Consider the following 21097-nt stretch of genomic DNA (forward strand, 5'->3'; position numbering starts at 1 on the left):
AATAATATCATTGCAATTATTCACAATTGTGGGTTCTTGGCAGGATGACAAACTTTGACATTTGGGGGTTCTTCAACTCCCTAAAAGTATGAACCTCAAAATAAAGGAGACATGTGAAATATATAAAACCTTTTTGCTTTTGCTCCAGGTGTTACTCATTTGCTGAAATGCCATGGTACCAAAGCAAAATAGCTGCAATGCTATTTGCAACACCACCAACCTCCACCTATGAAGAGGTACTATATGCAAATATTTGTTCCCCATAGACTTTTCTTAGCAAAAACAAGAAGCCACTAACACAGGGTGGGCAAATTTTTTGGCCTGAGGGCCACATCGGGGTGGGGAAATTGCTTGCAGGGCCATGAATGTAGGGTTGGGGTGTGGGAAGGGCTGCGGTGTGCAGGAAGGGGCTCAGGGCAAGGGGTTGGGGCATGGAGTGCGGGGGGGCTCAAGGAAGGGGATTGGGGTGTAGGAGGGGGTGCACAGTGTGGAAGGGGTCTCAGGGCAGTGGTGAGGAGTGCAGGAGGTTGGGGTGCAGGGTTTGGCGGGGGCTCAGGGTTGGGGTGCAGGGTGTGGCAGGGCGTTCGGGGCAGAGGGTTGGGGTGCAGGAAGGGTGCGGCAGGGGGCTCAGGGCAGGGAGTTGGGGTGCAGGAGGGGTTCAGGGTGCGGGCTCCAGCCCGGCACCGCTTATCTGGAGCGGCTCCAGTGTGGCAGCAGCGCGCACCAAGGCCAGGGCAGGCTCCCTGCCTGCCTGCTCCGGCCCCCCCGCTGCTCTGGGAAGCGGCCGGCACCATGTCCCTGCAGGCCCTGGGGAGGGGGCGCAGAGGGCTCTGCGCTCCTATGGGTACCTCCCCCAAAACTCCCATTGGCCAAGGTTCCCCGTTCCCGGCCAATGGGAGCTTCGGGGGAGGTACTCACAGGCAAGAGCAGCGCGTGGAGTCCTCTGCCCCCCTTTCCCCAGGGGCCGCAGGGACGTGGTGCCGGCTGCTTTCCGGAGCAGCACGGGGCCCACGGCAACACGGGGGTGGCAAATTCACAGGCCGGATTCAAAGCCCTAAGGGGCCAGATCTGACCTGCAGGCCATAGTTTGCCCACCCCTGCACTAACATGTACTAGTAATAATTGTACTAATAAAGCTCACCTTCCAGAAGTGCTCAGAATGCTGAACAATACAGATGCAGTCATATACAAAATTGTACTGATGGATTAAATATAGATTTGGAGCTGATGAAGTTGACTTGTTAGAAATATGCAAGATTCCATGTGAAAACAACAAACGTTAATTTGTTTCTTCTCAAGTCAGGCTTTGTCTAGAACAGTCACAAAGTGACTAATGACATTATTTTCTAAGAAATATCCTTTTGGACTGTGGGGCTCTGAAAGCTTGATATTAGGTCCATAAGAAATACATGCAGAGACTAAGGTGAGAGCCTCCAATTTATTTTCCATTGGTGACATACAGTAAAAAGGAGTTATCTTAGTTCATTAACCTATTGAACCACCTTCTCTCAAATGTATATGATTTAATGAGAGATACACACAAGGGGCAGCTGAGAATTAACCCCCAAACCTCCACATAGCACATAAAGTGGTGCATACTCAGACACACATTATCATTAGGACAGACCACAGATAATTGTCTGTCTAGGTTCCAATGCAGCTCTCTTCACCATGATATCTGAATACCTACATATTATTTGACTTGATACTTAGTATTTTTATTTTCATTTTCATTTCCTTCTATGAAAATAAAATGCTTCCCTCTGATTTTGTCATTTTTCATAAGCAAATATTTCCTCTTCATCCTCATGACTGTTTAACTACTTGAGTTTTCCTCCAGATTGAACTTGAGGTATCTTTGTCCTCCACGGTCATGTGATTTTTGTTTTTTATATCATGTTTTATTATACACGTGTAAAGGTGCCCATCTTAATAAGATCTCAGAACCAGTATTATTTCCCTCCTACCGTTTTTTTTTGTTTGTTTTTTGTTTTTTTTAATGTATGAAGAAACTGAGGTCCGGAGAGTTTGTGACTTGCCCGACGCCACACGGGAAGTCTGTGTCATAACCAGGACTACATCACAGTTCTCCTAACTCCAGGAGCTTTTAAGTACTAGAGCACGTTACCTGCTGTATAATGGCTTGCCCACAGAGAGAGTGTGTGACAAGCTGGAATATAAATATACCTTACACTTGCCTGAGATGCACTGCACGCCTGTGCGGAGCGTGCGGCCCTGCACTAGAAGTTGCCTACTTCAATTTCAAAGTGGGGTAGATCAAAGGGAATTTTTCGTACACAGCAATAGTGTCCTCACAGACAGTATGTGGCAGGTTAGTACAAGGTAGATTTGCTCCCCGGTTTGCTGTGGACTAAGTATTCATATAGACAAGCCCTCTTGTACTTAGGATAGTGGTGGCAGAATTGTTTTCAGCCTAATCCAACCAGAAAGTATCTGTGGCTAGCTTTTTTCTTTTTCTATTCAACTATATAACTTTGGTCAGAGTTAGCTTAGGGATCCCAAAAAAACTATTAAATCACACAAAATGTATTACATTTTTAGTTGAATAATTCGGTTTTGAAAATCCTATCAGGCCTTGCTCTTAGTGAACAAATCTAAATTCCTGCAGCTGTGTTCAGGTTTTCTGTTGGAACAGGCAGAATTTAGGCCATAACCTCTACTAAATAATGTCCCCTCCCCCCCGCCCAAAAAAAAGCACTAGGAAAGCAGCTGCAAGAGATTTGCTGCCTTGCAGAAAGCTAATTTTTGTTGCTTGAGTTCTAATTGAAAAAGCAAATAGGCTTTTGCAACTGAAAATGAAGCTTATAAAGTGGCCACTAAATCTCAGTCCTCAGAAGAATAAATCCAAAATGTTAACCAGGATTTCATAGTATTGCTGAATTCTGCAAAACCAGGCACTGGGTTTTGTAGTGCTTTAAAAATGAATAGAGTGTTAAGTATGTTTCAGCGTCAACCCCACCCTCACTGATGTCAGCATGTTGCTGAAAATAGATTTCTGCAACAACAGCACAAAGAGCATTTTGTGGATGCTTAGCAGCTTTTTCAAAAATAGTTTTTAGAAGTACTTTCCCTGTAGGTCATTAACAATGAGCAAACATACTTAGTATGTGATGGCTGTTTATTAAATGAGGTAGTGGTTCAGTCTAACACAGTAATAACTAGTGCCAACAAAAGTTGTGATGAGGTGCTAAGCCAAGGAATAAATGGTTGTGTAGACAGAATTACTCTCAAACCATTAGGGTTAGAGCACGGGAGTGTGATAGGGTGGAGAAGCTTGTATGGTCACTGTCAGTGTTGATCCTGTTGTATGTGTACGGAGGACTTTGGTCTTCAATGCTGTCAACTTGGTACTTTTAAAAGCATTATTCTGAGTGGTGACTTTAAAAACAAATATACATCTAGAACAGGGGAGGGCCAACTACATCCCGCAGGCCGGATCCGGCCCGTCAGTGTTTTCAATCCGGCCCACGGGATTGCCAGCCCCGTGGCGCAGAGGGGCTAAGGCAGGCTCCCTGCTTCCCCTGGCCCTGTGCCGCTCCTGGAAGCGGCCGGCACCATGTACTTGCGGCCCCTGGGGGAGAGGGTGGCAGTCACTGCACCCCACAGCTCCCATTGGCCGGGAACAGTGGCCAATGGGAGCTTTGGGGGTGGTATCTGCTGGTGAGGGCCGCGTGCAGCGGAGCTGCCTGCCCTGCCCCACCCCACCCCGCCCCACCCGCAGGAGCCACTGCCGGACATGCTGGCCACTTCTGGGAACGGCTCGGGGCCAGGGCAGGCAGGGAATCTGCCTTAGCCCCGCTGTGTGCTGCTGCCACCCCAGAGCCGCTTGAGGTAAGCGGCGCTGTGCCAGAGCCCACACCCAGAACCCCTCCTGCACCCCAACCCCTGCCCTGAGCCCCCTACTGCACCCCTCCTACACCCCAGCCCCTTGCCCTGAGCCTCTTCCTGCATCCTGCACCCCAACCCTTGCCCCAGCCCTACATTCATGGCCCTGCATATAATTTCCTCACGCAGATGTGACCCTCCTGCCAAAAAGTTTGCCCACCCCGATCTAGAATATATTTCTTCAGCTGTTCTGAGATCAGTCATAAGAACATAAGAACGGCCATACTAGGTCAGACCAAAGGTCCATCCAGCCCAGTATCCTGTCTACCGACAGTGGCCAATGCCAGGTGCCACAGAGGGAGTGAACCTAACAGGTAATGATTAAGTGATCTCCACACTCTGACAACAAAGGCTGGGGACACCATTCCTTACCCATTCTGGCTAATAGCCATTAATGGACTTAATCTCCATGAATTTATACAGTTCTCTTTTAAACCCAGTTCTCTTCACAACCTCCTTAGACAAGGAGTTCCACAGGTTGACTGTGCGCTGTGTGAAGAAGAACTTCCTTTTGTTTGTTTTAAACCTGCTGTTTGTTTTAAACCTGCTGCCCATTAATTTCATTTGGTGGCCCCTAGTTCTTATATTATGGGAACAAGTAAATAACTTTTCCTTATTCACTTTCTTCACACCATTCATGATTTTATGTACCTCTATCATATTCCCTCTTAGTCTCCTCTTTTCCAAGCTGAAAAGTCCTAGCCTCTTTAATCTTTCCTAATATGGGACCTGTTCCAAACCCCTAATCATTTTAGTTACCCTTTTCTGAACCTTTTCTAATGCCAGTATATTTTTTTTTGAGATAAGGGGACCACATCCGTATGCAGTATTCAAGATGTGGGCGTACCATGGATTTATATAAGGGCAATAAGATACTCTCCATCTTATTCTCGATCCCTTTTTTGATGATTCCTAACATCCCGTTTGCTTTTTTGATTGCTGCTGCACACTGCGTGGACGTCTTCAGAGAACTATCCATAATGACTCCAAGATCTTTCTCCTGATTAGTTGTAGCTAAATTAGCCCCATCATATTGTATGTATAGTTGGGGTTATTTTTTCCAATGTGCATTACTTTACATTTATCCACATTAAATTTCATTTGCCATTTTGACAGGTTTCAGAGGAACAGCCGTGTTAGTCTGTATTTGCAAAAAGAAAAGGAGTACTTGTGGCACCTTAGAGACTATCCAATTTATTTGAGCATGAGCTTTCGTGAAAGCTCATGCTCAAATAAATTGGTTAGTCTCTAAGGTGCCACAAGTACTCCTTTTCTATTTGCCATTTTGTTGCCCAATCACTTAGTTTTGTGAATCTTTTTGAAGTTCTTCACAGTCTGCTTTGGTCTTAACTATCTTGAGCAGTTTAGTATCATCTGCAAACTTTGCCACTTAACTGTTTACCCCTTTCTCCAGATCATTTGTGAATAAGTTGAATAGGATTGGTCCTAGGACTGATCATTGGGGAACGCCACTAGTTATCCCTCTCCATTCTGAAAATTTACCATCTATTCCTACCCTTCGTTCCCTGTCTTTTAACCAGTTCTCAATCCATGAAAGGATCTTCCCTCTTATCCCATGACAACTTAATTTACTTAAGAGCCTTTGGTGAGGGACCTTGTCAAAGGCTTTCTGGAAATCTAAGTATACTATGTCCACTGGATCCCCCTTGTCCATATGTTTGTTGACCCCTTCAAAGAACTCTTAACAGATTAGTAAGACATGATTTCCCTTTACAGAAACTATGTTTGACTTTTGCGCAACTATTTATGTTTTTCTGTGTGTCTGACATTTTTATTCTTTACTATGCTTTCAACTAATTTGCCCGGTACTGACGTTAGACTTACTGGTCTGTAATTGTCAGGATCCCCTCTAGAGCCCTTTTTAAATATTGGCATTTAAAAAGTCCAACTTTGTGGTAGTTAAATATATATTATAAGGCTGTTTGTCTCTGTGTTCTGTTGACAATAGATAACCAACGGTATCTCAATTTAAAAAAAAAACAGCCTTCTTGTACAGGTGGGTGTTCTCAGGAATAAATTGATTCTGTGGATTTAAAGTCATTCAACGTTGCAATACTAACTTAGACCCTTATCTTTTCCAGGCCCTAAGTTACTTTCACAAGGCTGAAGAAGGTAATTTTTGTATAGTTTGTTTGTAGTAGAATGAGTCTCTTGCCCTTGGTGATCCAAAACAAGCAAGCAAATTCCCAGGGGTTAAAGATGTAGTAGCATATGTACTGTTGAAACATAGGTTCGAGGTCCCTGGCCACACCATTCAGCTCATTAGACCTAAGTTATATGGCATGCTCTTCCCTCTCTCCCCCCCTCCCCCTTATGCAGCAGAGCTGTGGTGAATTATGATATGATGATTTTAACCAATTGCAAAGTTATTCAGTAGCCTTCAATTTGATTGAACTATTTCTAAAAATGAACTATATAGTGAAATGTATGCATACCATTTGTAGCAATGCAATATTTCCAGTTATATATGGCATTTCCAGTGGGCAACATTTGAAAACGCAAAGAACCAGTTCAGACAATTTTTCTTTCTTACTCATGAGTAGAGCTGGTTGGGGGGAAAAAATCAGTAAAAAGTTTTTTCTTTTTTGACCAGCTCTACTTGTGCATGAAGTGAATTAGGAATTGCATTGCTCAATTACCAGAATCTGAATGAAAACTTTTCCTTTCCTTGCTTAAGGGTCAGCTTAAATACAACTGGGAACAAAGAGAGTCTCCTAACAAAAGGAAATCTTTTTGAATTCCCCCCACACCTGACGTGGAGAAACAGTGGCTGGGCCCCGAGAGGGAATGATTTACCCAGTACAACCTGACTAGCAGCTGCTGAATTGTAGCTTGCCCAGCTGCAGCTAATTTAATCTGGGGCTTCTTTGAAAACGTCTTTCCACCACAGCTAGCATGACAGGACACTGACACCCCCATTTAACTAAAATACCCCCCCTCAAAATTAAAAATATCCCTGAGAAAAATCAGCCAACCAACTTAAACAAAACAAAAATATCCCACAGAGGCTTTTTACCCCCAAAAGAGAGGCAAGCCAGAACCACTAGGGACTCCACTATTGCTGTCTTACGTAGAACACATTAATACTACAGTGATGGGCAGCAGCAGAAACCCCTAAAATAGATTATAGATAAAGCACTGAATTAGAAGCCTGTGAGAGAGTTAGTACAGGCAGGAGAATGTGATGGTGGATGCACAATTTTAGCAAGAAAATACCAAGAGCTGGCTATAAAGAGAATTTGGTTGTTTTTAAGTAATTGAGGGAAACTGTCCTGTGTTAAGGTTGGTGCCTGTTAGAATGCTTAAAAGATAAGCTTTATCTTCTGTTTCTCTACTGTTTGACCTGCCATTTTAGCCAGTTAGCCTGTAACTTGTCTCCCCTCTCCAGGGGTCTGTCTGCACTGCAATGTAAGCTCAGGGTTAGTAGAACTCGGTGTCAGACCTTGGCTTTGTTAACCTAGGGCTTGAGTGTCTATACTGATTTATAACCCCAGGCTAGGAATTGTTGATCCCTGGGTCCTAACTTGTGTGGGCCTGAGTCCAGCTGCCCATATTCCATCCTTCCTAGCACCATCCCAAAATGTGGCCACTCTGCCCCTTTGTTCATGGTCCAGTGTGGGAAAACTTGACTGTCCAGAGGACAAAGAAAGTGAGCTCATGGGATTGCGGGATACTGTTGGCAGACTCCCAAACCATGAGTCCAGTGGGGCTGCATCCACATAGCAAAGCAATAGGGTTGGCTTGAACCCTGAGTCCTGGCTTGACTCAGGTTTGGACCCTTACCCCCATAGGTTCTTAGACCCTCGATCCAAGCATTGGGTTAGCACGATCTGTGTGTAGACAGAAGGTGGGTTAGGTTTAAGCCTGAGTTTGAACCCTGGATTTATATTGCAGTATAGAGGTACCCTAGCTGGCTATTCGGTTTAACTTTGTGTGCAGATGCTAAGACCTGCAGGAGGGAAGGTACTTAGAAGTTGCTGAGTTGTGTGTCTCACCCTCACCTTACCACAGCTGAAGTCCAACTCCAGCTCCGAGAGAAGATCTGAGTAGTCTTGTGATCGTTCTTGTTATGCTGTCCTCGTTCTGGATAAATCTCCCTGTTACTGCCTCCTGGCTCTTGTCCATTTAAAAGACCAAGCACAGGAAACTGACTGAATTCCCCTTAGTGCAGAAACACAACAGAGAGACAGGATGAAGACAAAAAAGAGGATGTAGAGAAGCTGAAATGCAGAATGTGAGCATGTTTTTTTGGATTTGCATGACACAAACAAGGATTTATGTAGTAGTTCGACAAAGTTAAATTACATGCCCATGTAATTTACTGTGTGTGGGTCCCTATCATATGTTTATAATCAGTAGGAAGAAGCATATCATTCAGTACTGTATGTTTGATACATGGCATCTTAGGTTTTTCCCTTTGAGTTGCTTTTTATTAATTCAAGCTCACGGAAAGGCTCATTGTCTGAAAAAGGTATAGGTATGTCAGCAAACATCATTGACCTCAAATAAGCAAAACTTGTACTTGCGGCTATGGAGTTCAGTTTTGAAATTTGGGCCTTGTCAAAGAAAAATAAGAATGAGGAGAATTTTTAAACTTTTAAAAAGGAAGCCTGGCAAATATGAAGTGACTTTTTGATGGAAGTAAGAATAAGGCAGGCAGCAGGTCTGGTGGTTAGAACAGGGAACTGAAGAAGAATATCCTGGTTCTGTTCCAAAGCCTATTGCTGACTTGCTGTGTGATCTTAGGCAAGCTAACCTTTTCTACCTATTTCCCCATTTTATAAGGTGATGTTTGCCCGTTAGAGGAAAGGTGCCTACAGTGGATGCCTCTTAATAGCAATCCCGATATTAACAATATCTGGTTAATAGCAACATTTGGATGAGAACCAGTCCTGTCCCACTGATTTTAATTTTGATAGGATTTGGATATTGGTCACAGGGATGCCTCTTATTAACAACTTGTTGGCATGCCTTCCCTGGAGGCAGCCCCACAAACATGCCTGCAACTGGGAGGGGAGGAGGGCTGCGGCCCTCTTGCTGGGGCTTTCCATGAGGAGCGGGAGCACCAGGGGCCCACAGGGCTGCACTCTGCCTCTCTGTGCTCTGCAGCCTGCGCCCTGGCATGGCAGTGGGACCATGGGCTCAGCAATTCCTTCCCAGGCTGCAGCCTTACAAACCCTGCCCTCAGCCTCCCCTCCCAGCCACAGGCAAGTGTGCAGGGCTGCAGGGAGAGGTACCATGCATGTCTTGGTGCTTCCTACCCTGGCTACATCCCAGCCGGCAGGTTTGTGGGGCTCCAGCCAGAGAAGCAAGTCCCAGTACTCCTTGCTCTGGCTGCAGCCCTGCAAACCTGCCTTCCATTTATTGGCAACCTCTGGATAATAGAGACTTTTTGCTGAGAACCAAGAAGTTATGAATAAGCAGAATCTACTGTAATTTGTTGAATGTCATTATTATTCCCTCCCTGTATGATGCTTGGAGAATACACTTTCTGCCCAGAAAGCTTATGTTGTAAAGTCTGTGGCCCAACTAGACACTGCACAGACATTAATTTGCATATCAATGACAATTAACTGAAATGGCTGCAGAATTTGGGTCTGTTGGGCACCAGAGTACGCAGGGCCCAGCACAGGAAATGAAAACTTTACATTTGTCCCCGTGTCAACGGTTCGCTCCTCTTTGAGCCAAAAATATAACTGCATTAAGTAGTTTGAAAGTGTAAATGTTTCAGCAAGTCACAATATATAGTGGTCTGGATTGTATGCCATGCTCACTACAGTTCTCATTTAAAGCGAGAGAGAATGTCTCAAACCAGTGCACAATTGCTTTTTGTCTAAAATCAATATAATGAAGCAAAAATATCTTTCACTCTTCTGTCACTGTATACAGCTGATCCAAACTTTTACAGCAAAAACTTGCTGCTTTTGGGGAAGACATACTTGAAGTTAAAAAACAAAAAGATGGCCCTCTTGTGGCTAACAAAAACCAGGGATTATCCTGCACATACAGAGGAGGATAAACAGGTAGGAAAAATAATATAAGAATTGTCAATGTAAGTATGTGGAAAACAGCATGCATGGCACTTTGGTGGCTGAACATCTGTAAAAATAATTTGACTAAATTGTAGTTCTGGAACTACTTTGGGATCCCATTCAGGCACCAACGAATCGTAATGCGTTAATAACCACATTTCTCTGAATCTTTGCCTCTCCGACCCAGTAATCTATTAAAATGAAAAAAATGAGATTTTATGGTATTAAAACTTGTCCAACCTTACTGTCCTATGCTTATGCTCAAATAAATTGGTTAGTCTCTAAGGTGCCACAAGTACTCCTTTTCTTTTTGCGAATACAGACTAACACGGCTGTTACTCTGAAACCTGTTCTATTATAAATACCCAAGTTTTTGTTGGAGCTGAAGAGACACTAGGATTCAAGAGTTTGTCAGAGAATGTACTACCAGTAGGTATACATAAAAGTGTTGTATGTTCAGCTGCTAAAGATAATTCTGATAACAGGATTATCTCCTCAGGGCTCCAGGCAGTGTCTTATCTAGCAAACTCGTCTTTAAAAATAGACATATCCTTCCCGCACTCCCCTCCTCCCACCCAAAAACCCACGACAGCTACCGAGAACTGTAAAGCTACATTCACTTAACTGTGCAAACAGGATTCATCACAGAACAACCAAGTAGTGGGGCATTTTGAACAGGGAGCCTCTTGCAGAAATCTAATTTACAAGCAAAGAACAAATTTCCTTTTCTACTGGAGGCTCTCTCAGTCTCTGATATATAATGAGTCTTGTTTAGCACTTAGCCTGGTATCTGCAGGGAGAGCCTACTGTGACTAGATAAGCTTATTTGTCTCTAACCTGAGTCACGGCACTCAGGACCTGTTGTCCCTATGTCATCTGAGGAAGCACTGACATTTCAGTAAAAAAAAACAGGAGTACTTGTGGCACCTTAGAGACTAACAAAATTATTTGAGCATAAGCTGTCGTGGGCTACAGCCCACTTCATCAGATGCATAGAATGGAACATAGAGTAAGAAGATATATATACATACAGAGAACATGAAAAGGTGGAAGTTGCCATACCAACTCTAAGAGGCTAATTAATTAAGATGAGCTATTATCAGCAGGAGAAAAAGAACTTTTGTAGATAATCAAGATGGCCCATTTCAGACAGTTGACAAAAAGGTGTGAAGATACTTAACATGGGGAAATAGATTCAATTTGTGTAATGACCAAGCCACTCCCAGTCCCTATTCAAGCCCAAGTTAAGAATAAATGGACACACATCTGATATCAGGAATCATAACATTCAAAAACCAGTGGGAGAACACTTCAACCTCTCTGGTCACTCAGTAGCAGACTTAAAGGTGGCAGTTTTGCAACAGAAAAGCTTCAAAAACAGACTCCAACAAGAAACTGCTGAACTGGAATTAATTTGCAAACTAGATGCCATTAACTTAGGCGTGAATAGAGACTGGGAGAAATGTCAGATTCAGAAGTTAAAAGTTGTGAACACAGTTTATTCCACAGTGCGCAACAAATTGCCACATGACCATGTATATGCTGCAAACAACTGTTAGTGTAAGTCTAGCTTCTTATAGCCAGGGTTACTAAAATATTGAATGATGGAGTGGCAGGCCCTGAGTCCTAGAAACACAGCTGACCTCACAAACTTGCCCATTAGCTGTTTGTTGGCTCTGAAATGTCTGACTTAGTTACTGTCAGTGATGGGATAACAGATCCACCTGGTGCTGTTTTATTATGGCAGTTCCGATAAGTAAGTGCTAATTGTTTCTGCTATTGTGCATTCGACTTAAATACAAGGAAGAGAGTTAGTGTATAGTAAATGAATGTTTAGAGAGGAAGTACTGCAGGTAAGGGACTAGGCCGGGAATCAGCAGAGGTCGAAGTTTCATTCGTGGTTGTGCTATGAGGGTCCAATATGATACCGAGTAAATCACTCAACTTCTATACCCTGGTTTCTACATCTTTAAGATAACACTTGTCTTACAGGGGAATTGTGAGGCACTTGGATACTATGGGCATAAGTGCTATAGGAAAGCCTGTAAATAATAATATTGTTTTGTTCACCATCACATTTTTTTAAAATTTAGGTACAAAAAGAAGCTGTGGAACTGCTCAATTCTATATGACAAGAACTAAACTATTAAGAAGAAACTACATTAAATGTGACTAAAGCACAGGACAAAATACCCAGCGCTTGTTCTACTGTGGCTGTTATTAAAATTAAATTTAATGTCACCTTACCACTGTATATCTTTAGTAAAAAGCTGTTGTCAACTACTAGATACCATGTGAACTGTAGAAGAATGTAATTTCTATAAAAAGATACTGAACAGCAAGAGTTCTCAAACTGTGCTCTGCAGAATGACGCATTGGTCTCAGAATATAGTGGGGAAATCTCATTTAATATTTGGCTAGGTGCTGCATGGACAGACATAGATGTTATCTTTGCTGATGCATGTGGGCACACAGGCCTAAGAAAACCTACAGTATATGAAGTATGGAAGAGAAACAATCAGATATAAAATGTGTATAAAATTGAGTAAATACTAATTTTCCCACTGCTCTGTCATCATATGGTAGCTTACTGTCCGTGGCCCTCTCAAAGTGAGGGGAGGGAAGAAACTAATAGCCTTACATGCATCAGTTCAGGAAGGACATTTCTAGGCATGATGTGGAAGAAAACATTAAGCATGAGCCTCTCATGACCTTGTTGCTTGAGAGGAGGAAGGAGCTGGAAGAAGCACAATGATGAAGAGGCAAAAATGGATAATGAAGAGAACAGAATTGTGAAGGGCTTTGAAAATGGTCCACTGAATAAAAGAACTGGAGAAGCACTGACAAAAGCTTGTACATGTCTCAGGGGGACCTTAGATCTAACCTATTTGATTATGTTCCCCACCATACACCTCCTCTTTTGTGCATCATGCCCATCCAGTACAAAAACCCTGGTTTTGACTCAAAATTCAGTGTATCATATGTTTAGTTTTTTTGTACTAAAAAAAAATGACTAACATTTGTCTGGGACCTTTTGTACCCAGTGAGGTGTGAGAAAGGGTTTTGGTTTTTGAGAATCAGGCAGTTGAAGCATTTGATCCTGGGGAGGGAAAGTATCACACCATCTGCTTACTCAGCCCTGTGTCCCACTCACACCAAGCAGTGGGACTTGCTGCCACCTAACGAAGGCGCTGAATTCTGGTCACCAGTCTGAAGGTTCCAGAGGCTGCCAGGTTGCTCTCCCTGGAAGGGGTGGAGTGGGGGTAGGGCCAGGGGCAGCGGGGTGTCAGTGATGCAGCCCTCGGGCCAATGTACTAGTCCTCGTGTGGCCCTCCTGGTGATTTGAGTTTGAGATCCCTGGTCTAGCCCCTCACTTCAGGGGCAAGTTGCAGTCTGTATTGACTATGCACCTCCACAGCCAGGTGCAGTGCAAGGGGGGGGACCCAGGCCCTCCCACCCGCTCCTCTGGGTCCCAACCCTGGGACCCTCTAGCGCCAGCCTCTCTCCCCTCATCTGCCTATAATCCCTGGGCCACTTCCCTGTGGCCCTTTCTGGCAGGGGCCTGCAGCCTAGCAGGTAACAGGCCAGAGATCCCCCTCCACTCCCCTGAGCCTGCCCAGCACCGCTCTATCTCAGGTGCTATCCCAGGGAGTCAGTCCTTCTCCCTTGCTTGTCAGGGAGAGACTCCCCTCTACTCTGTTGGGCAGCTCCTTAGATCAGGGCTGGCCCAGCAGCTGGCTCCTGTCTGGCTCCTAACAAGCCTCACCCTAATTAGCTGCAGGTTTCCACAGCCTCCCTGGCTGCTTCTACCCCACCTCCTGCTGGAGTGGGCTGCCTGCACCATTACAGTCCCCCTCTGCATCCCGGACTTTTAAACCTTTCCTCTGCCTGGTTTTTTCATTTATTGTGTCCAGCACTCCCTTGCACCTGGGTTCAATGACTTCTCCCCTTTGGCTGAGGTGGTGGGCCTTATTACCACAAAGAGTACACGGTCCCCCACCTGCAAAAGTGACATCAAACTCCAACAGCCTCACACTACACCACCACAAACATTGAATGAGGCAGAAGTCCTGTGGAAAAATAGTATGTGATCACGTAATTAAAGCCTATCATAGTGAATACGCCCAGAGGGTCCAAATTAAAATTGCACAGGCTTTCCAGTGGTTGCCTAATGTTTTCATGTTCTAAAAAAATTCATCACAGGAAATATATTGACACCCAGCTTGGGTGAGCAACATTTGAAACTTTAGATCCACAACACAGAACTCTACCACTTGAGCTAACAAAGTGAATGGTTGGTTGAGTATTTAGATAAGGCATAAGAAGGGGATAACGCTCTGCCACTGGGTTTCACAACTGTTTGCTAACAGCAGAGGAATGCAGACTTGGACTCCTGAGTTCCCTTCCAGATTCTAGAGCGGGGGAGGGAGTGTGCTCTACTGATTAGCCTTCTGCCCATCCTCCAACCCAAAGCCTCTTTTTCCCCACACCACCCCAGCCAAGCTCCTGTCCTCCCCCCATCCACACCTGTACGCCCCCAGACCTTTTCCCAAACCACCCCCCACTGTCTCCAACTGCTTCCAGCATGTCTCATTTCACTCCTTTGCATTCCAAATCAGGCACCTTCCTCCTCCTTGCTGCTTGGGCACCAGCAGGTGCAGCACTGAGACCACAAGAGAGTCTCTTCGCTAATTTCTGGTGCCCAGCATCACGGAGGCCGGAAACAGTCACTGCAGCCCCAGGATACAGCATGCAAAGTCCAGTCACACACACACTGTGAGAGGAAGGAACATGCTCAGTACAGACCAAATCTTCAGGCAGTTAAACTGCCAAATTTTTAACAAGTGTCTACTATGTGCAAACAGATTTTTCAGAGGCTCATAATCTGGCCAAAATAGAGAAGATTTTCACAGGTATCGCAAAAGGCACATATCTCTGACACCACAGTGACCCCCTCTCCCCAGCCAAATTCCAACTTCCATCTCTGAAGTATGTCAGTGCTAGAGTTTCTGACAGCCAATTCATTAACATGCGCAAAACAACACATTTTCCCCTTAAGCTCATTCTCGGAAACAGTTGAACATTTTTGCTGAAATTTTCCAAAAAATTCAAAGGCAGACATCCAGCATGGAAAATTGCAGCCTGAACAGCTGAAGTTTGACAAAGTTTAAGCAGCTGTAACATCAGTAACATGGGAGTAGGTGGGAAGCAGTTACTTCTTTCTTACTTCTGATTATTATAAAATACCCAGTGCTTTACAAAGAAGGTAAACGAAAGTTCTTCTTCGAGTGCTTGCTCATATCGATTTCAATTAGGTGTGTGTGCGCGCCACGTGCACGATCGTAGGAGAATTTTTACTCTAGCAACACCCAGTGGGTCAGCTGTAGAGCACCCTGGAGTGGCACCTTCATAGCGCTGGATATATACCCCAGCCGACCCAGTGCCTCCTCAGTTCCTTCCTACCGCCAGTGATGGTCGTTGGCATCTGGAGCGCGGCATAGCTGTCCTCCACTCTCCCTAGCTTTTTGCTTCCCGTTGTTAGATTGTTGTTATAGAGATAGTGCCTTCCTCTCCTCCCTGCCCGCCGCTTGGGCTCATGCCCAAAGCTCTGGGTTTCAAACCTTGCTCAGCCTGCTCAAAGGCTATGCCAACCGGAGACCCCCATAACTCCTGTTTGAAGTTGTCAAGGTTCCTTCCCCACTCTGACCTCTAGGGTACAGATGTGGGGACCTGCATGAAAACCTCCTAAGCTTATTTTTACCAGCTTAGGTTAAAACTTTCCCTAGGTACAAACTATTTTCCTTTTTCCCTTGGACTTTATTGCTGCCACCACCCAACATCTAACAGATATATAACCAGGAAAGAGCCCACTTGGAAACATCTTTCCCCCCAAAATTCTCCCCAAACCCTACACCCCCTTTCCTGGGGAAGGCTTGATAAAAATCCTCACCAATTTGCATAGGTGAACACAGACCCAAACCCTTAGATCTTAAGAACAATGAAAAAGCAATCAGGTTCTTAAAAGAAGAATTTTAATAGAAGAAAAAGTAAAAGAATCACCTCTGTAAAATCAGGATGGTAAATACCTTACAGGGTAATCAGATTCAAAACAGAGAATCCCTCTAGGCAAAACCTTAAGTTACAAAAAGACACAAAAGCAGGAATATTGATTCCATTCAGCATAGCTTATTTTCTCAGCCATTTAAACAAACAGAATCTAACGCATATCTAGCTAGATTACTTACTAAGTTCTAAGACTCCATTCCTTTCTGTTCCCGGCAAAAGCATCTCTCTCTCTCTCTCTCTCTCTCTCTCTCACACACACACACACACACACACAGAGCCTTTGTTTCTCCCCTCCTTCCCCGCCACTCCAGCTTTGAAAGTATCTTGTCTCCTCATTGGTCATTTTGGTCAGGTTCCAGCGAGGTTCTCCTAGCTTCTTAACCCTTTACAGGTGAAAGGGTTTTTCCTCTGGCCAGGAAGGATTTTTTAAGGTGTTTAACCTTCCCTTTATACTTATGACACGCCCCCCAAATCACAGGTAGGGTGAAACACTGGCTGTGATTTCTTCCTGGAGCTCTAGGAGAAAACAGAGTTAATAAGACACATGCACCTCTAAATATATAACCAAGTACATAAAGACTAACAATATTTTCCACATCTCAAGGACGATTTTAACCAGTTGATTCTGGGAAACTTTCATGGGAGAGTGCACCAGCCACTTTGTTAGAAGCTCCTGAGATGTGTTGGATGTCAAAATCAAAATCTTGGAGAGCTAAACTCCACCGAATAAGTTTTTTGTTATTTCCCATGGCGGTATGAAGCCACTATAGAGCAGCATGGTTGGTTTGCAGGTGGAAACACCGTCCCCAGACATATGGGTGTAGCTTTTCCAGAGCGTAGACAATGGTGTAACATTCTTTTTCACTGACTGACCAGTTGCTTTCCCTCTCAGACAGCTTCTTGCTGAGAAACACTACAGGGTGGAATTCTTGATCCGGTCCTTCCTGCATTAAAACTGCTCCCACACCACACTCAGATGCATCTGTGGTTACTAGGAACCGTTTGTCAAACTCTGGGGCCCTTAATACAGGGTCAGACATGAGTGTCGCTTTAAGCTGGTTAAAGGCCTTCTGACACTCTTCGGTCCACTGAACGACATTTGGCTGTTTCTTTTTAGTTAGGTTTGTCAGCGGGGCGGCAATTTGGCTGTATTGAGGTACAAATTGCCTGTAATAACCGGCCAAGCCTAAGAAGGATTGGACCTGTTTCTTTGACTTTGGGACAGGCCACACTTTTGGATAGCATCCACTTTGGCCTCTAGGGGGCTGATAGTTCCTTGACCCACCTGGTGTCCAAGGTAAGTCACTCTGTTTAGGCCTATTTGACACTTCTTAGCCTTAACAGTTAGTCCTGCCTCCCTTATGCGCTCGAAGGCTTTTTGTAGATTTTCTAGGTGTTCTGCCCAGGAATCCGAAAATATGGCCATATCGTCAAGGTAGGCAACTGCATATTCTCCTAATTCTGCTAGGAGACCATCTACCAATCTTTGGAAGGTGGCCGGTGCATTCCGCAGCCTGAAAGGGAGTACATTTAATTCATACAGCCCGAGATGTGGGGTGAAGGCTGACCTTTCCTTGGCAGATTCACCTAGCGGTACCTGCCAGTACCCCTTGGTTAAGTCCAAGGTAGAGATGAACTGGGCCCGTCCCCGTTTCTCTAATAGTTCATCTGTGCGTGGCATTGGATAGTTGTCTGGGCGAGTTACAGCATTTAGCTTACGGTAGTCCATGCAAAACGTATCTCCCCATCTGGTTTGGGAACTAGAACCACTGGAGATGCCCATGCACTGCCAGAGGGGCGGATTACACCCATCTGTAACATATCCTGGATCTCCCGTTCTATAGCAGTTTTAGCTTGAGGAGACACCCGGTAAGGTTGGACTTCAATTGGGTGAGCATTACGTGTGTCAATGGAGTGGTATGCCCGTTCAGTCAGTCCTGGGGGGCTGAGAACGTCGGCGCGTAGCTAGTGCACAGCTCCTGGATCGGCTGTTGCTGCATACACCCAAGGGTCATGGAGAGGTTCACCTCTTCCACTCCACCAGCACTTTTCCCTTCATAGTAGACACCTTCAGGCCACTCAGCATCATCTCCTCCCTGGGCTGTAAACTGATAACCATTTAATTCTCTGGAATAAAAGGGCTTTAGAGAATTAATATGGTATACCTTAGGCTTTCGGTTGGAGGTGGGGAATGCTATGAGATAATTAACAGCTCCCAGGCGCTCCTGGACCATGAATGGCCCTTCCCACGACGCTTCCATTTTATGGCCCTGGAGCGCCTTTAAGACCATGACCTGGTCCCCTACTTTGAAGGAACGCTCTCTGGCATGTTTATCATGCCAGGCTTTTTGTTCTTTTTGAGCATTCTGTAGGTTTTCTTTAGCAAGGGCTAGAGAGGTTCGGAGAGTGTTTTGTAGGTTGGTTACAAAGTCCAGAATGTTAGTTTCTGGAGAAGGTGTAAATCCCTCCCATTGCTGCTTCACCAACTGTAATGGCTCCTTAACCTTGCGGCCATATACAAGTTCAAATGGTGAAAACCCTAAACTGGGGTGTGGTACAGCTCTGTAGGCAAAGAGCAACTGCTGCAACACTAGGTCCTAATCATTGGAGTGCTCATTTACAAATTTACATATCATGGCCCCCAAAGTTCCATTAAACTTCTCCACCATGACATTTGTTTGATGGTGGTAAGGAGTGGCAATCCCATAAAGTGATTTATCCCATAAGCTTCCTAAAGGCTTTCCATAGTTCCTACCAGGAAATTAGTTCCTGCATCTGTGAGGATGTCAGAGAGCCAACCTACCCTGGCAAAAATGTCTGCTAGTGCCCCGCACACACTTTTATCTTTCCATTTCCTCAGGAACCCCCTCTAAGAATTGTTCCATTTGCATTAGGAAGGGCAAATTTACTGGAGACTCACCACTTGCTCCTGATATCCAGGCATCCCAATGTTTCACAACGTGGTAGGCATGTCGGGTAAATGACACGTCTGGTTTCCACCTTAGGGCTCTGAAACTCTGACAAGAATGCTCGGGTGTTATCCCCATTCTGACTCTCGCCTTGGATTTAAACAGTTCATACTTGTTCATGTGTTCTTTAGGCATTTCAGCTGCCACCTCAGCTAAAGATCCACTGAGCTGTGGCCTCAGCTCTACCATGTATTGGTCAGTAGAGATGCTGTACCCAAGGCAGGCCCTTTCGAAGTTTTCTAAGAAGGCCTCAGTATCATCACCTGCCTTGTAGGTGGGGAACTTTCTGGGATGGGAAGTGGTACCTGGAGAAGGATTGCTAGCATTTGTTGGGATATTCCACTGAGCCTTTATCTTCTCCACCTCCTCCACATGCTTCCTCTCTTTTTCCTTCTCCTCCAGTTCTTTGGCCCTTGCTTCCATTTCTTTGGCCCTTGCTTCCATTTTCAGCCGCATGAGTTCTATCTGTCTTTCATGTTCCCTTTGTTTTTCCGCAGCCTGAAATCTGCTAATTCCAGCTTTTGTTGAGCTGTGGATTTTGTCATTCTAACCTCTCTGTTTTTAACTAACTTTACACCCAAGGTTTAGAAATAAACAAACAAAACTTGGCTGTAAAATTTTGCTGTGCTGGAATAGAATACCTATTCTCTGATAGTGATTGTCAGCCTACAGAAAAAGACAATTCCCTTGTCTCTGCTCTGGGCCCAAATCAAAGCAAAAAACCTCCAACTACTTGGAAACCTGCTTACCAGCAGCCCAAAGGAAAAAAAAAATCCTTTTCAAACCTGTGCTCCTTGTAAAACAAAAAAATCAAAATCCTAAAAAAAAACCCCTGCCACTTTTGTCTCCAGGCAAATGGGTAGAACACCCCCCCCCTTTTACTTTTAGGAAAAAAAAAAAAAAACAACTTCTGGTTTACCAAGACTGTGAATTTCCCTGCAGGAGGCTAAGTACCCTGCCTCCAGGCAAAGAAAACCTGCAATTCACAAAGATAATCCCCTTTTGTCTCAGCTCTGGCTCCAAAGCAGAGAGAAAACAAGCTGCTTTCCGTTTCAGCTGCTTTCTGGACTTCCTTTCCAAAGGGAAAAAAAAATTTCCTTTTTAAAATCTGTATTTCTAGTTCAAAAAATCTCAACTGGATCTCAAAATGATTTCAGGTTAATCCCACCACTCTGCCACCATGTCAAGGTTCCTTCCACACTCTGAACGCTAGGGTACAGATGTGGGGACCTGCATGAAATACCTCCTAAGCTTATCTTTACCAGCTTAGGTCAAAACTTCCCCTAGGTACAAAATATTCCACCCTTTGTCCTTGGATTGGCCGCTACCACCACCAAACAAATACTGGTTACTGGGGAAGAGCTGTTTGGAAACGTCTTTCCCCCCAAAATACTTCCCAAAACCTTGCACCCCACTTCCCGGACAAGGTTTGGTAAAAAGCCTCACCAATTTGCCTAGGTGACTACAGACCCAGACCCTTGGATCTTAAGAACAATGAACAATCCTCCCAACACTTGTACCCCCGCTTTCCTGGGGAATGTTGGATAAAAAGCCTCACCAATTTGCATAGGTGACCACAGACCCAAACCCTTGGATCTGAGAACAATGAAAAAGCATTCAGTTTTCTTACAAGAAGACTTTTAATAGAGATAGAAGTAAATAGAAGTGAAGAAATCCCCCCGGTAACATCAGGATGGTAGATACCTTACAGGGTAATTAGATTCAAAACATAGAGAACCCCTCTAGGCAAAACCTTAAGTTATAAAAAGACACACAGACAGAAATAGTTATTCTATTCAGCACCATTCTTTTCTCAGCCATTTAAAGAAATCATAATCTAACGCATACCTAGCTAGATTACTTAGTAAAAGTTCTAAGACTCCATTCCGGTCTGTCCCCGGTAAAGCAGCATTAGACAGACAGACCAGACCCTCTGTTTCTCTCCCTCCTCCCAGCTTTTGAAAGTATCTTGTCTCCTCATTGGTCATTTTGGTCAGGTGCAGGCGAGGTTACCTTTAGCTTCTTAACCCTTTACAGGTGAGAGGATTTTTTTCTCTGGCCAGGAGGGATTTTAAAGGGGTTTACCCTTCCCTTTATATTTAT

General features: G+C 44.5%; 1 protein-coding gene across 2 annotated transcripts in view; it reads left to right on the forward strand.

The window, feature by feature from the left end:
* The window catches only part of RMDN1 (regulator of microtubule dynamics 1), a 30608-nt gene extending 17800 nt beyond the window's left edge, over positions 1–12808 (forward strand). Inside the window, exons 7-10 of one of the 2 annotated variants that reach the window (XM_048841143.2) lie at positions 149–236; positions 6009–6039; positions 9817–9950; positions 12053–12808. In XM_048841143.2, coding sequence (XP_048697100.1) covers positions 149–236; positions 6009–6039; positions 9817–9950; positions 12053–12091 — 292 coding nt within the window. In that variant the 3' untranslated portion in view covers positions 12092–12808. The remainder of the gene's footprint in view (positions 1–148; positions 237–6008; positions 6040–9816; positions 9951–12052) is intronic. The other variant, XM_048841144.2, reaches the window with a different exon arrangement.
* The last annotated feature ends 8289 nt before the right edge of the window (positions 12809–21097 follow it).

The sequence above is a fragment of the Caretta caretta genome, chromosome 2 (genome assembly GCF_965140235.1).
Source record: "Caretta caretta isolate rCarCar2 chromosome 2, rCarCar1.hap1, whole genome shotgun sequence".
NCBI classification, from domain to species: Eukaryota; Metazoa; Chordata; order Testudines; family Cheloniidae; genus Caretta; species Caretta caretta.